The sequence below is a fragment of the Cygnus atratus genome, chromosome 3, assembly GCF_013377495.2.
Source record: "Cygnus atratus isolate AKBS03 ecotype Queensland, Australia chromosome 3, CAtr_DNAZoo_HiC_assembly, whole genome shotgun sequence".
NCBI classification, from domain to species: domain Eukaryota; kingdom Metazoa; phylum Chordata; class Aves; order Anseriformes; family Anatidae; genus Cygnus; species Cygnus atratus.
In genome coordinates this window covers 62,147,380-62,161,311 of record NC_066364.1, presented here as the reverse complement: position 1 = coordinate 62,161,311, position 13,932 = coordinate 62,147,380, and the positions used below count along the sequence as shown (strand labels likewise).

Below are 13,932 nucleotides of genomic sequence, written 5' to 3'. Positions count from 1 at the left end.
TCAGGACTGCCGCAGGGCTCATTTATAGTCTTGGCAATGTTCCAGACACTTAACTCATGCGTCTTCCCATTTCTGTGGAACAGAACAGGAAGACAAGCAGTCTTCTCTTCAAGATCACTGGATGAAAGATGGGATTAAACAAACAAACAACCCCAAGTCATTCAGTTCCACTAAGGGACACTAATTCTCCAGACAGTAAATCCCTGTGGTGGGTTAACGTTGGCTAGCCGCCAGGTGCCCCCCACATGGCTCTCCCCCTCCAGATGGAGGGAAAACACGATGAAAAACTCATGGGTCAGGATAAGGACAGGGAGATTGCTCGCTGGTTATTGTCACTGACAGAACAGACTCAACTTGGTAAAGATTAATTTCATTTGTTGCCAATTAATAACAAAGTAGGATAGTGAGAAATAGAAACAAAACTCTAAACACCTTCCCTTCCACCCTCATCTTCTTCCCAGGCTCAACTTCACTCTCAACTCTTCTATTTCCCCCCCTCATCAAGGGGGGCAGGGGAAGGGGGAACGGGGGCTGCGGTCACTCCCTGATGCTTTGTCTCCACCGCCCCACTCTGCCCCTGCTCCACGTGGGGTATCTCCCACAGCATGCCGTCCTTCCTGAACTGATCCTGCAGTCCTTCCACAGGCTGCAGCTCCGGCCCGGGGCCTGCTCCTGCGGGGGCTCTCCATGGGCCGCAGCCTCCTCCAGGCCACATCCACCTGCTCCACCGGGGGCTCCTCCACGGGGGGGCTGCAGCGTGGAGATCTGCTCCATGTGGGACCCATGGGCTGCAGGGGGACAGCCTGCTCCACCAGGGGCCTCTCCACAGGCCGCAGGGGAACTGCTGCTGCCTGCCTGGAGCACCTCCTGCCCTCCTCTGCAATGACCTTGGGGTCTGCAGGGCTGGTTCTCTCACATTTTCTCACTCCTCTCTCTCACAGCTGGAACTGGCCCTATCCAACATGGGGGCAGCATCTAGTCTCTTCACGCAGAGGCCACCCTGCATCACCCCACTACCAAAACCACATAAACCCAATGCAATCCCATCGGCTGCTTAACTACTCACGTTACTACCTCAAGCAGTCTGCATTTAAAAAAAAAATAGAAAAAACAGAGAAACTTTCTTGTGCAATGGCATTTTGTTTTCACAATCACTAGTAGTAGAAAGGAAGTGATTTGTAGTTTTTTTCCCTTAGCACCTTCAGTACAAAACAAAATTGAAAATCAGTGCTGTTACATTTTAGAGTCCATACCTCTTTTCTTTTTTTTTTTTTTTTTTTTGGAAGGAACTCCGATAACTGTAGAGATAATTTCAAAGTCACACAACCTCCAGGATGTTTTAATTGGCTTGTATTATCTTGCAAGTGCCCAGATGAGATCAGATTTCTATAAAAGGCTTATCCATAATGAAAGCATTCATTTTAATTACTGTTGAAGCTTTGCCTGTCATGGAACAAGAAATACAGTTCCAACTCCCTGCAGTTTTCACAATAGGTAAGAATGAAAATAAAAAAGTGTTTCTGAACATATACTAAAGTCATTGGACATAAAAACAACTGTACAGTATTTGAACTGCAGTGGAATTAAACTTACATTACAATGTCTATCCCATACTTTAAAAGGACTTTTAAAGAGGGAACATTTTTAGGTTATAAGAGGGCTAAGTGGTGCCAGTCATGTTCCCTAGGTGCTTAGTACCTATTTGTAGTAAAAGGCAATTCTCATATTGAAGAGCTTACTGTGGAGTCACATGAAATCAACACGGTCTGAAAGAAAGCAAGCAGTGTCCCCCAACATGGAGAACAATAGAAAAGGTATAAAACTTGAAAGCAACTATAATCTACCATCACCTGAGGATGCTTCAGTGACTCACTGCATTTAAGTGCCCAAGTCCAGCATCAATACACCACTGTCATCCTTCTTCTGTTCCAGCATTCAAAGTTCAATTAGCAAAATCCTCTAAACATCTGTTTTCCTCCTAGCTGGGAGGAATGCAGCCACTTTAGTCCTGAGAATGCTGCATTTTGCAGCCACCTCTAATCCCTTTATAGCATTCATAAAAGAACCATTTCCTGACTTATTTTACTTGCAGTCTAGTAAGCTTGCATGCAATGTACACTTGAGTGATTTTCAAAACCCTCTCCCTGCTGCCCCCGAAAGAGGGAAAATACAGAAGACAAGGCAGGAGTAGTCTTCTTCTCATTTAATAATTCAACATTTAAGGCAGTCATTCAGTATTTCTGCAAAATAGTTTAAGCAAGAGGTGTCCTCATATTTGGCAGAATAATTAGTAATCTGGTCATGTCCATCTCTTTTGCCCTTGTTTTCCTAAAAGGCCAAAGAATGTAAAAGCATTAATGAACTTATGTACATTGTGTCATCATGTATCCCCACACACAACACAGCAATATTTTAATTATGCAGAGAAAGCAGACAGCATCTCCCATGAATCAGTCAACCCATAAAAGGTCTTGCTATCACCAGCAAATGGTGCTCAGCATTATGAATGCACCAGGGTTTCAAACAAAAGGATTGTATCTGGTATAGAAGAACCTCACAAATTATCAGTGGTGACATTCTGAATGCTCCCAGAAGACCATGCCCATTAGTTCACTAGACTAAAACAGAACTACTGCTGAGCACTATTTATGGTGGTATGAAACCAAGTGAAACTTCTGCTTATGTAGTACAGTTATAAGAGGGAAAGAAGTGATTTAAAGCAATTTCTTAATAGATAGTTAACAGGTTTTCTTAACAGCTCTGTGACTTTTATCTTTAGATTTATAACACTTAAGAGCAAAGAAGATTAAAAAAAAAGATGACTAGCACTGCTACAAATTGCAGATTACAACTTATTTAGGTATACTGCATTACTTTATAAACTAGAAGATAGTTAAACTGAGCAAAACAAAACTGAAAAAGAAGAAATACAACTGAAAAATTAAAAATGACAAAGCTTTAAAAGTTTAAAAATCATGGAAGTTCTAATGCTCATTCGCTCATTAAGAATGAGATTTTAAAGGGAGATTCAAGTAGATCAATCATGAAATAAGTGCTTTTTGGTCTGCTCATGGTGTTAGGAACCTCCCTTAGATAGGAATGGGTAGTATTATGTAAGAGAGAAAAAAAACAGAAAAGGGGAGAGGGGAAAGTGTGGAAGGGAGAGAAAGACTATCACCATGAAAAAAGCAACTAAGTAGGAAAGTAGCAAAACCCAAAAGAAATAAAATTATAGAAAGGAAATATTAAGGGGGGCATCTTAAAAAAACAAACAAAGAAAAAAAAAAACACAAAACCACACACTAACCCTCAAAGCCCTGATCTACTCAATGACTATAAAAAAATAAACATTTTTAAGGCAATCATTTTACATACAGATAAGTGTAAGATTACTGTATGTAAAATTACTTTACTGTATGTAAGATTACTGTATGTAAAATGCACATTTTTAAAAACTGCTTCTGTGCTATGCTGGTAAATTATGTTGGTATAAAAAAGACAACTGTATAATTGAACACAAATTGTAAGAGAGGGAAAAGGCTAAGAAAGGAAGGAAATAAGTGACCACCAACTAACACATACTGCATACATTCATGGCAGTAATTTTGCTATTTTTTTCTTCACACATGGTGAAGCTTTTCTTTCTGTATCAAGTTAGTTCATTCAACCACTTGGCAAATTACACTGATTGCCCTAAATGTTTCCGGGGAAAAAAAAAAAAAAAGAAATATATTAAAGCCCCTGCCTCTCAGCTGCAATCCCTTCCCTTTGAACTTAGTTCCCAAGTAAAAATGAAGTTACATGCATCCACTACCAAAATGACTAGAAATGAAGTGAACATACTGGTCTAAGTAAACCCCAAGCTGTGAAGGAAACAAGAATTAGTGCATTCCTTGACTAGAAGATTTTACCACTGAGTAAATCTTTTTGGACAGGGAAGTGGGATGAGAACTTCTTTACTCTCAGCTCCATGTACATCAAGGGAACCTTCTGTATGGCAACATACTTTAGGGCAGCTCAGATAAGCTTACTGTTTTCAAGTCGCTAGATTTTTTGACAAGATGGCCTGCAGACGACCTAGGAAGTGGTGTTCCACAGGTTGTCCAGCCTGCCAGAGCACTTCACCCTGTCCAAGACCACCTCCTGACCTGCATCCAGGAAAGATAATAAAAACCCAGATAAGCTGTTTTTGTGGTTGCAACATCAGCCACTACCACCCGAAGTCCCTGTATGAGCGAAGAGCCATAGGGAAGATGACCCAGAGCTGGCTGGCAGTGTCACAACAGCTTACTGGGACACGAGTTCCTTCTGCAGCTGCCCTCAGCACCAGGCATGCTGTGGTGGCAGCAGCCCTCGTCCAGGAGCCTCAATTCCACGGTAGGCTTATGAGCAGAGGGAGTCTGAACTGGGTGCATGTGGTCTGTGGCACATTTACAGTATGTGGACAACTGCAAGTCAAAGCTACAGCAAGCGACCCTTCCATGGCCCTGTTATGTGGCCAGCTTGTACTGTAACCTTCAGTAAGCAGTAAAGTCTGGCTGCGGGGCAAAGATTAAATGTCAATATATGAAAGTTAAAGGGTTTCTATATTGGGCTTTGTCATCAGACAATGCCTGTGTGGTTTACCTCCGTAACAGGTAAGTGATCTCCAAGTTCTTTATATACAGACATAAACAAAGACTAAAAGTCTGTAAGAACTTGTACTTCCCCTCCACACTGGACAGGTGTTAAATGACACTTTCCAGAACTAGAGACCTGCCTATTTTCCACGTGGCACAGGAAAATCTGCAGGTATGACTCAGCGATTCATTGCTTGCATATGCTTCACTGCACGGAACAGCTCTGTGATAAAACTGCTGAAGTTCCTTTATTTCTCTTTTTTTGAGACAGTTTTTCTTCAAAATCAGCACTTTCGCAACAAAGAATGCCAGTCAGAAGCACTCCACAATAACAAAAAAACTCATATGAACAGCAAAATCTATGCAGTATTAACTCTGCTTCTGAGCATGTATACTGTAATATAGCATTTGATCCGTGTATAACAGGATTGTTTAAAATTTATTTTATTTTTTTTTGTCCCTCACAGACCAGTCATTTGTCAGGTAACTTGGGAAAAAAACATATTGCTGAGCTGACCTGCAGTAAAGAACCCTTCTGTCTTACCCATGCTAGAGACTGAAGGAGGAATCACCACAGAAGGCCAAAGACAGAAATCCTGCCCTGTTACACTTTCCTTCTTTTGTACCTGATATGGAGAAAACTCGGGTATTTAATTCAAGACTGTGGATTCTGCTATGATGACCAGGCACCTAAAAACCAGGGGAGTTCTTTATGATTTTATAGGCGTATCACAATCTTAATTATAAGTACAAGGCATTTACCACAGCCCTAATTAATTCAGGAAAGGACGAGCTTATCTTGAAACACACAAGGTAGGTCACTCAATCCACTGGAATTAACCTGGTTATGTAAAATTAAGCAAAAGAATAAAGTGAATTAAGAAGGGAACCAGGAAAAAAAAAGGCAAACCCAAGAGAGTCTGGGTTTGTAACTGGTCTACATTACAATTAACATAATGAAAAGGCTGAACAGGGGAGACACTAAAAATCCTAGCTTTGCTAGGTAGGACTGATCTTAAATGAGAATCTTATTTGTGTGACATTATCCAAGTTTTTACAGACTTCCCTCTTTGACAATGCAGATTGCTAATACACCTCTGAATTAGGGACTGGACAAAAATCAGTTACTGCCTATTGCTCATATCAGGCAGCATTGCTACAAGAACTGATGAACACATTCAAGTGAAACTTTCATCTACAAATTTTCAGCACGTTCTTTACTATTTTTTCTTATTAGTATGCATTAATAAAATGTATAAAGCCAGTTCTGCATTAAAGCATGCAAATAAAATTAAATGTTGCTTTTTTTTTTCCTGTTTTTGAAACAGGTCCTTCTCTGCTCATAAAGACTACAATGCAATTTTTGTTGCAAGTGATGTTGAAAAAATGTTTGCAATAATGCAGTGCATAGATACTGAGAAGAAAAAGTGATCAGTTACTAAAAAATTCTATGTTAAAACATGTTGATTAACACCAAGTATAAGTAATTGGGCTGCTGATTCCTATTCAGATAATGACACTCTCCAAGCCCCTCTCTTCCACCTCCATTTAGAAGTCACAGCTTTACTGCTGCACCAGTAAATAACGGGCAGTGGAATCACACTTTTTACTCCTACATAAAACCATTATATATGCCATGTCCCAAAGAGGCAGTACAGAGAATATAGTTTATATATATATATGCATTTTTAAATCCAAGTTGTTTCAGTCCAATTTCATTTTCCATTTGATTTTACAGGTCAAGCAGAACAGTTGCAAATAATATTCTATTAAGCATATTCAGGTTGCATGTGGAAAGATATTTCATAAACATTAACCTTAAAACAATGGGAAGATGTGCATATTTGTGAAAGTTCATTATGTCAATCAGCTCATTTACCAGTATCCAAGAAAAAGGTGTAAAATATAATCAGAGAGGCTGGGATTTTACAGTTGTGTTCTTTCAACATTTTAGATCAGTTTAGACCTACTTTTCAAATACATACTATAATTTGTTCTCTATCAGAGGGCCACAACAAGAAAATAAAAACAATAATCAAACAGCCCCCCCACCTTCTAGCAAACCCTCCAAGTCTCGGAAAAAAATAAAAAGAAAAAAGAAAATTAAGGCTTCTTGGTTCAACAGCAATAAAGTTCCTGCCAACTTTTCTGAAAAAGTTAACAGTAAGTTTTGCTTGGTTGCTTGAACACAACCCAGCTTAGTCCAATATTTGCATTAGATCAGGACGTTCTCCCTGAACCTATAATGACATGGTTGTGAAGAATGTAAAACAGGTCAGCTATGATTGTTAAAAAAAAAAAAGTGCAAACAAAAATCTTCCCCAAACTTTTGGCTATTCTCAGTGTGTCTTAAACAGGGGTCTTCTTAAGTCCCAACTAATTTGACTGTAATTGCAGCCCATCCAATAAAGATAAGTTATTGGTGGATTAAAAAAAAATAAAGATGAGGAGTTAGCTCTTTTTACTCAGATAATCACCCATCATCTTTTAGAACATTATGGTAGTAATCTTTGAAAGAACAATTACAAATACTCAACCTAAAAAAAGCATTTCAGAGGCAGAGTTATTTGTTCCATTCTGCCTGTCCTTATAGAAGCTAATTTTTATCACAGAACTCTAATTTAAATTTCATTTCTGAACATAGCCAAAAACAAGAACTGAAATCACAGAAAGAGCTGTCTAGCGTTATGACTGGAGAGTTCCCAAATGCTGTATTAATGAATCAGTGAAGAAGAAGCAAAAAGATTGCCGTAACACAGCAGATTTAGCAAGGATTATTAAACCTCATTCAAAGCTTAAAAAGAGTTTTGGCTGACTCTTCACTGAAAGCCTACAGAATCAAACCAGAGAAGTTAACGCTCATCAGTGTACAGTACACCTAATCCACTAACAAATGAAAGTTGGAGTCACTGGGAATAAACTAACCTTTTCTACATGAAATTGCTGTTCACCGTAACATATATAGGGATTAGAAGAGTCTTCTCTCAAGCCACTTTGGAAGAACAGATTCTGGTTCCAAAAATCCACAAGTCTGTTTCAAAAAACATCACAAGCACAGTAGCCAGAAATAAATTAATCTTCTCAGAATTGTAAAAGCTCAATCACGCCTTTCTTTTTTTAAAAGTGCTTGTTTGCTGTCAATGCCCACCACATTACAGTGTATCCAGCTTATCTGGAGAGCTTATTTCTGGGTGATGACTCGTCTACTAATTAGCAATTATTCATTAAATGTTTTTTCCCCTCTTTTTGTTACTTCAGAAAAAAGCTATCACAGACGGATAAATAGATAGAAGGAGGTGCTGCCTTGTTAAGAAGGTTGTCAAATTATAAATGAAAGTCACTATAACTTTAGTAGAAAGAGGAAAAAAGCCATTGTGGCTTTGGATTCTTTCCACCCTAGCCTCTTTCTTCACACTGGGTTCGCCTGCTTTGGCACCAGAGTTATGTACAAAGCTAAACTTCAGTTCTTCCAGCTGAAAAATTACCAAAAGTCAAAGGGAAAATATAAAGACTCAAGTATGCTTTAATTTCTTTTTCCACTGCTGATCTGGCCACATCTGATAGTGCTTTTGTCAACACCGTATATGTTCTTGCAAACAAAGGTCTAATTACATGAAGGAGAATTACTTCAGCCATTTTAAATTCTGAAGCCAGAATTAAAACAAAAACAAAAACAAAAACAAAAAAACAAAACCAAAAAAAAAAACAGAAAAAAACATCTAAACGAGAAAGAAATCAGGATCCACACCCCACAACCAAACCTAAACCCATGATATTTACCTTCAGTCAAGAACTTGCCCAGTACCCCTTTCTGCTGCAGACTATCTGTTTGCTTGTTTGTTTAGAGCCAAGGTCAACAAAATGTCCCTAATCCGCAACATGTAATACATCCTGGCATTTCTTGCAGTTATAATGCAGTCCCGTGTCACACAACAAAATTCTTCCTAACTCTTAATTCTTCAACTTCTCTCCTGTAACGCAGATGCAGGATCTTGACTGAGTTTGGTCAACTTTTCTGGGCCATATTGTTGGTCTAAGGTAAAACTGAGTTACTCCCCCCAGCCCTTATTTTTTTTCTATAAACCTATAAGTGTATATAAATAGAGCAGTGAGTCACTTTGGTGCATCACTGATAAAACACGGAATTTGATTAGTGATCAATATATCTCTCCCTTCCCAACTAACATGAATAATGTAATGTAAATATGCAAGTAAAAATATTCAGATTATTCCATTTTAAACTGCAATCAACCTATTGATGGATTTCAGGAAAATCAACAACAACGTACTGTAGGATTGTGTTATTTTCCATTCCCTTCACACAGCCAGCTGAGCATATTAGAAGCACAAATTGGCACTACGTATATGAGAAGACTTTTCAGTGTGATAGTGAAGTATCATGGCAACAGCAAGGTGAATGCTAAGGCGGCCTTGTGTCAGATCCATTGCTCCCTCTGGTCACACTTTCTGGATTCCTTGATTTCTCAGCACCCTTTTAATGTGATTTAAAGCACTTAAATAACCCCTGTTTACTTCACAGTGTGAAAATACTTATAAATCTCTGTCAAAATGTATTAGAGATACTGAGAATACACAGCATAATCATTGAGATACTCTAAAGACATACTAGGCTCAGCAGCTAAATAGCAGTCAAGGCTTATACACCACAGATGGCTTTTGTTAGCATGTGGGAAATCCAATGCAGTTCGTATGTCTGTGTTTGTTGTAGGTGCAAACACTCATGCCAAGGAGAAATTGTAGCCATTTCCCCTTCCTCATAAAAAAGACCACCGCCTCCTTTTGGGCACAAAACTATTGTTCATGTAAGGATTACCCAGTGCTTAGTAATATTAAGAGTGTCCTGCAGAAAAATAAGCAAGGACTTCAGAGTATCACTTCTACTCTGGAAATTTTCCCCACATAATCAGTCTGAATGAAACATATAAGGGAAAGATGCAGTTCACAACTGGTATTTAGAAGAATTGATGATACTGCCAACAAACTCTAACCTGGAGTTTAATTTAATATTTGCTTATTACAGTAAGTAAAATTCCACTTTTAAACACTTTATAGAAAGGATAAAGGTACATCACCTATCATAGAGAGAGAGGCATTGTAAGAGATGAAGGCTTTGAGTTTATCTTGACAGCTGCATTTGGGCAGTATAAATCTCTGGCTGTCCAGGATGTATTCCAGCACAGTCCCCAACCTCTGCCCTCAAGCCTGAACACTGTCAGAGTGCTGGTTTTGTGATCCTCCAGTCTGGGAAACTGTGGATCATGCTATGTCAATCACTCTTAAAAATTAGGAGGACTTGGTACCTAGCCATAAATCAGTGAGTGCTGTTCCACTTTTACAACAGTGGCCCCAACTGCTTGGCTTCCTCAGTGCCAGGAGATGTCCAGCTAGCACTCCTTTCCATTCATTTACAGCAACTGTTACAGTTGTTCTATTGCATTTGTGTCTAATGCTGCCCCTTTGCAATATTTGCCAGTTTCCAAAAGCATATCTATCAAGGCAGCTAACTGCACTTGTGCCTCTCTCGTGTTCCTCCTTTTACTTCCAATCCAAATATGCAGTCACCTGAATGTAAAAAGCTTTACAGAATGCTTTCTGAGCTAATCAAATCCCTTCACGTGCACATCTGCAAAGCAGATGGATTTCAAAGAAACATTAAAATAAATATTCAAAGCATTTGCTTTAGATAATCTGTGAAGCGCAAATTTTTAGTGGATACTTGCTGGGAACAACAGGAATTTTTTGGATAGGATTTTCAAAAAAAGCATTTAAGTGATTTAGGAGCTTAAGTGCCAGCAACTTACAGTGCTGCGCTCTTGCACCTCCATTTTTGCATCTGTTTTGTGTAACCAAAAGTTTTTGTGAAATCCTTGATGCTTACGTTCTCAATACCTGTGCAACTGTGCAGCAAGCCACAAAGAACCAGGCCAGTATCACTGCTGACCCACTTTCACACACACCTCACATTCAGGAGTGTCTAATATCTGCAATGCATAAAAATGTATTTAAAGCTCCTCTGGATGGAATAACCCAGTCTAATGTGCAATCATACACTGCCTTCAGGACACAATTTAGCACAGATTTAGGGATAAAAATGCATTGCTGAGACCAGCTGCTTTAAGCCCCCTGAAGGCTTTACCACCACTCAGCCAGACCTAGGTTATCTACAACATTTTCAAGTGTTGCAACTGCATCTGTAACCTTCGGGTTACAACGTAAAAAGATCTCTGGCTTAATTTGGCTTTTAGGCAAGTCTCAGATGCAATGCCTCTAGAATTTTAACTGCCCTGCTTACAGGTTTTGTCCCTCTGGTACTCTTTAAGTAACTAAATCAAAATACAAGTCTTACGTTGTTCTCAGGCTGTAAAGATGTGGCCTGATTTTTACCATACACCTATTTTTGCCATTCTTTTAGACAGGACTTTAGGAAAGGATTTATACATCAATATTTCCACTCAGTGGAATGAAGACCATGACCCCCTTTCTCTTTTGCAGTAAACCTGAACTAACCATGTTGATTTTTGTTGTTATTTTTAAATGCACTTTTTTTTTTTTAATTATGTATTAAGACAACTTTACAAGATACGCACTGGTAACTGTGGAAAAACATAGCATTCATATTGTTCTCAGTGTGGGGTCAAGGCATCACAAATACGTACCAGTTTTCAAAAAAACAGTGTACCTGAAGATTCTGAATCTGCAATGCATAAAGCTTAAAAAAAAGTGACTTGCAAAAAATACTCTGTACCAAGAGAGCCTGGCAGTTCACAGGTGCTACTTCTTAACCCTTCACCTTTCCCACTGCAAAGACGAGGCAGAAAAGAGGCATGCTGGATCAGGGCTGCAGATATGAGTGCCTCAAGTTAAGCCTGTATATGGGCAAAATCCTGCTTCCATAGAACAGGGAACAGTTCAGAAAAATGCTCATCCCTTTTCTCTATTGCTAGGCTCAACCTTCTGCATATTCTGGCACAATGCACATGCAGAAATCAGGCAGTTGGCCTCATTGGCAGAGTACAGCTAGTACAGAGCCATTCAACAGTGAATAACATACATTCATTAGGACAAGGATGACATATGTAGAAAAGAAATAAGACACCTAATCTATGCACTCAGAAGTAAAGGACGGTCAAATAAGTAGGCCCAAGCATATCAATCAATAGTAGGTATAGCAAACATCCAAAAAAGACCATTAGGTCTGCTCTGGAGGGGTTTCCACCAGTGATCAGCTACAGCGCAACAAACCCTGCAGTACAAATTTTTGTGGCAATATTATCAAGTCATATCCCAACCCAATGATATGGCAAGGAAAATTCACAGCATCGCCTTTCCAAAAGAATACCTCCTGGCACGTAGGCTTCCTAACACGAGCCAGGAGAATGCTAAGGCATTTCTAGAAATGAAAGTTTTCACTGAGCATTCAAAACAATAAGCTGTCTTATGCATTAGTCCAGGAACATTTTGGTGCCTAGACAAATCATGCACCCTCCTTAGCATTTTACAAAGGTAACACATAGATCACAAGCTAGGAAGCACCCATCCACATGATCTAAAATTACAAGGCTGCACAGCCCAACTCATGAGCACCAATGCCAAACACCAACTTCCATATCTGCAAGTCATCTACATGTGAAATACCATAGTGTGAATTGCTTGTGCTGTTTCAGTTTGCTAAAACTGGGACCGCTACTGACTCTTAACACAATCTATCTCCTGTTTTACACAAGGAATCATAAACCGAGTAGAAATGAAAACAACTGACATCTGCCAACAGGAAGGAAGGAATCAAATACTGTCCTAAGGTGAAGATTTCCAAGGCAACAGCTAATTTGTTTGCTAAGCCCAGCATTCAATCATACAGCCTATCTGCTGCAAGCACTGACGTGTGTGAAACACTAACCTTCATCACTTCAACCTGTAGGTCTTCGTTGAGCGAAGGAGTCACTTTGACGGCATTCAGCATCTGATTAAGCAACTGTTTCTCATCTGAGTCTGTTTCCACAGATACAAACCTCTCATCAGACAGCAGCTTCTGCAGAGAGAAAATGGCAATGCAGAGGTTGAAGACAGAATGCCTTTAATTCTGCTGCAAACTACAACACCTAAAACTATTAACATTTGGTACTACAGTGCCTAGGTTTTATGTACAAATTTAAAAGTTATCCAGTATCATCAAATAAGAAAGCACAGCAAAACCTGAGAAATCCATACCCTGAGTAAACAGCTTTTGAATCAGCTGCCATTCCAGCATTTCCTTTCCCCACCCCACCTCTTGTGTGTCCAGAAGAAAAAAGGTATCAGTAACTGATGCAAGAGATCACAAACCTCTCCAAGTAATGCCTCCCATCCCCTCTAAATGAATTTAAGAAAAACAAAACAAAACACTCAGGCTAGCGTCCTGGCCTCAAACTAGCGCTAGCAGATACCCTGCCTGGCAGCAGACAAAGATTCAGGTGTCTAAAATCCTGCTAGGCACAGAACAAAAGCATGGTGGAGGTGGCGTTTCTGATCACTGAAAAGATATGTTTTGTGTTACTCAAAAGCTGACTAACCATGGATGCCATCAAGTCCTCAAAAGGAAGAACGCTGCTAGCAAGTAAACAGCACAAGGACCACGAATATGTGGGAGGGTACCCAGGAGTGGATTCAATACAGATTGAGTGAACTTCAGACCGATCAGATAGCCTTTGCCTCAGAAAAGCCAGTACCAGAGCCAGTGTCTCCCAGCACCCGGGTATATGTGAGGCCGAGGGTTAACAAGAGGAATCAGCATGAAAATATTTGTGCAATCTAAGAGACTGTCACTAGGTTCCTGTGGAAGCCTATTTTCATGCTTGAAAGCAGGACTTAGAGCTTAACAGCTCTTCGTGTTCTGTTCTCACATCCCTGAGCTAACCACATCCAACTTCAAGAAGATTTCAGTTATTTCACACTTCTCCCATAAGGTCCAACATGTTTCTAAAAAAAAACACCAAACAACTTCCTCTAACATTGCAGCCTCAATTTATTCACAGCCAGTTCATGACCATAAGCTTTCCCCAGTTATCAGCTGCCAAAATAGAACACTATTTTCTCTTGATGCTTTCCCTAAAATTCATTATTTGTTTTATTTTTTGTTTTTTCTTTTGTGCTTGGTTTGTTTTTTTTTCAAGTATTTTTGCTATTGTTCTTGTTTGTTTTTTCTTTATATTTTTACTGTTTTTTGTTGTTTGTTTTTGTATACTTTTTATTTCTTTCTACTTTATTTAATTTTTTTTCTTTTTTTTTGTTTTTACTGGATGTTTTTTGTTTTGCT

At 39.3% G+C, this 13,932-nt stretch overlaps 1 protein-coding gene across 5 annotated transcripts in view; it reads right to left on the bottom strand.

Annotated features, from left to right (window-relative positions):
- Positions 1 to 13,932, bottom strand: part of ARFGEF3 (ARFGEF family member 3) — an 88,215-nt gene that overhangs the window by 53,730 nt on the left and 20,553 nt on the right. For all 5 annotated transcript variants that reach the window (XM_035538794.2, XM_035538790.2, XM_035538795.2 and 2 more), the window contains exon 4: positions 12,538 to 12,669. In XM_035538794.2, the coding sequence (XP_035394687.1) occupies positions 12,538 to 12,669 (132 nt within the window). The remainder of the gene's footprint in view (positions 1 to 12,537; positions 12,670 to 13,932) is intronic.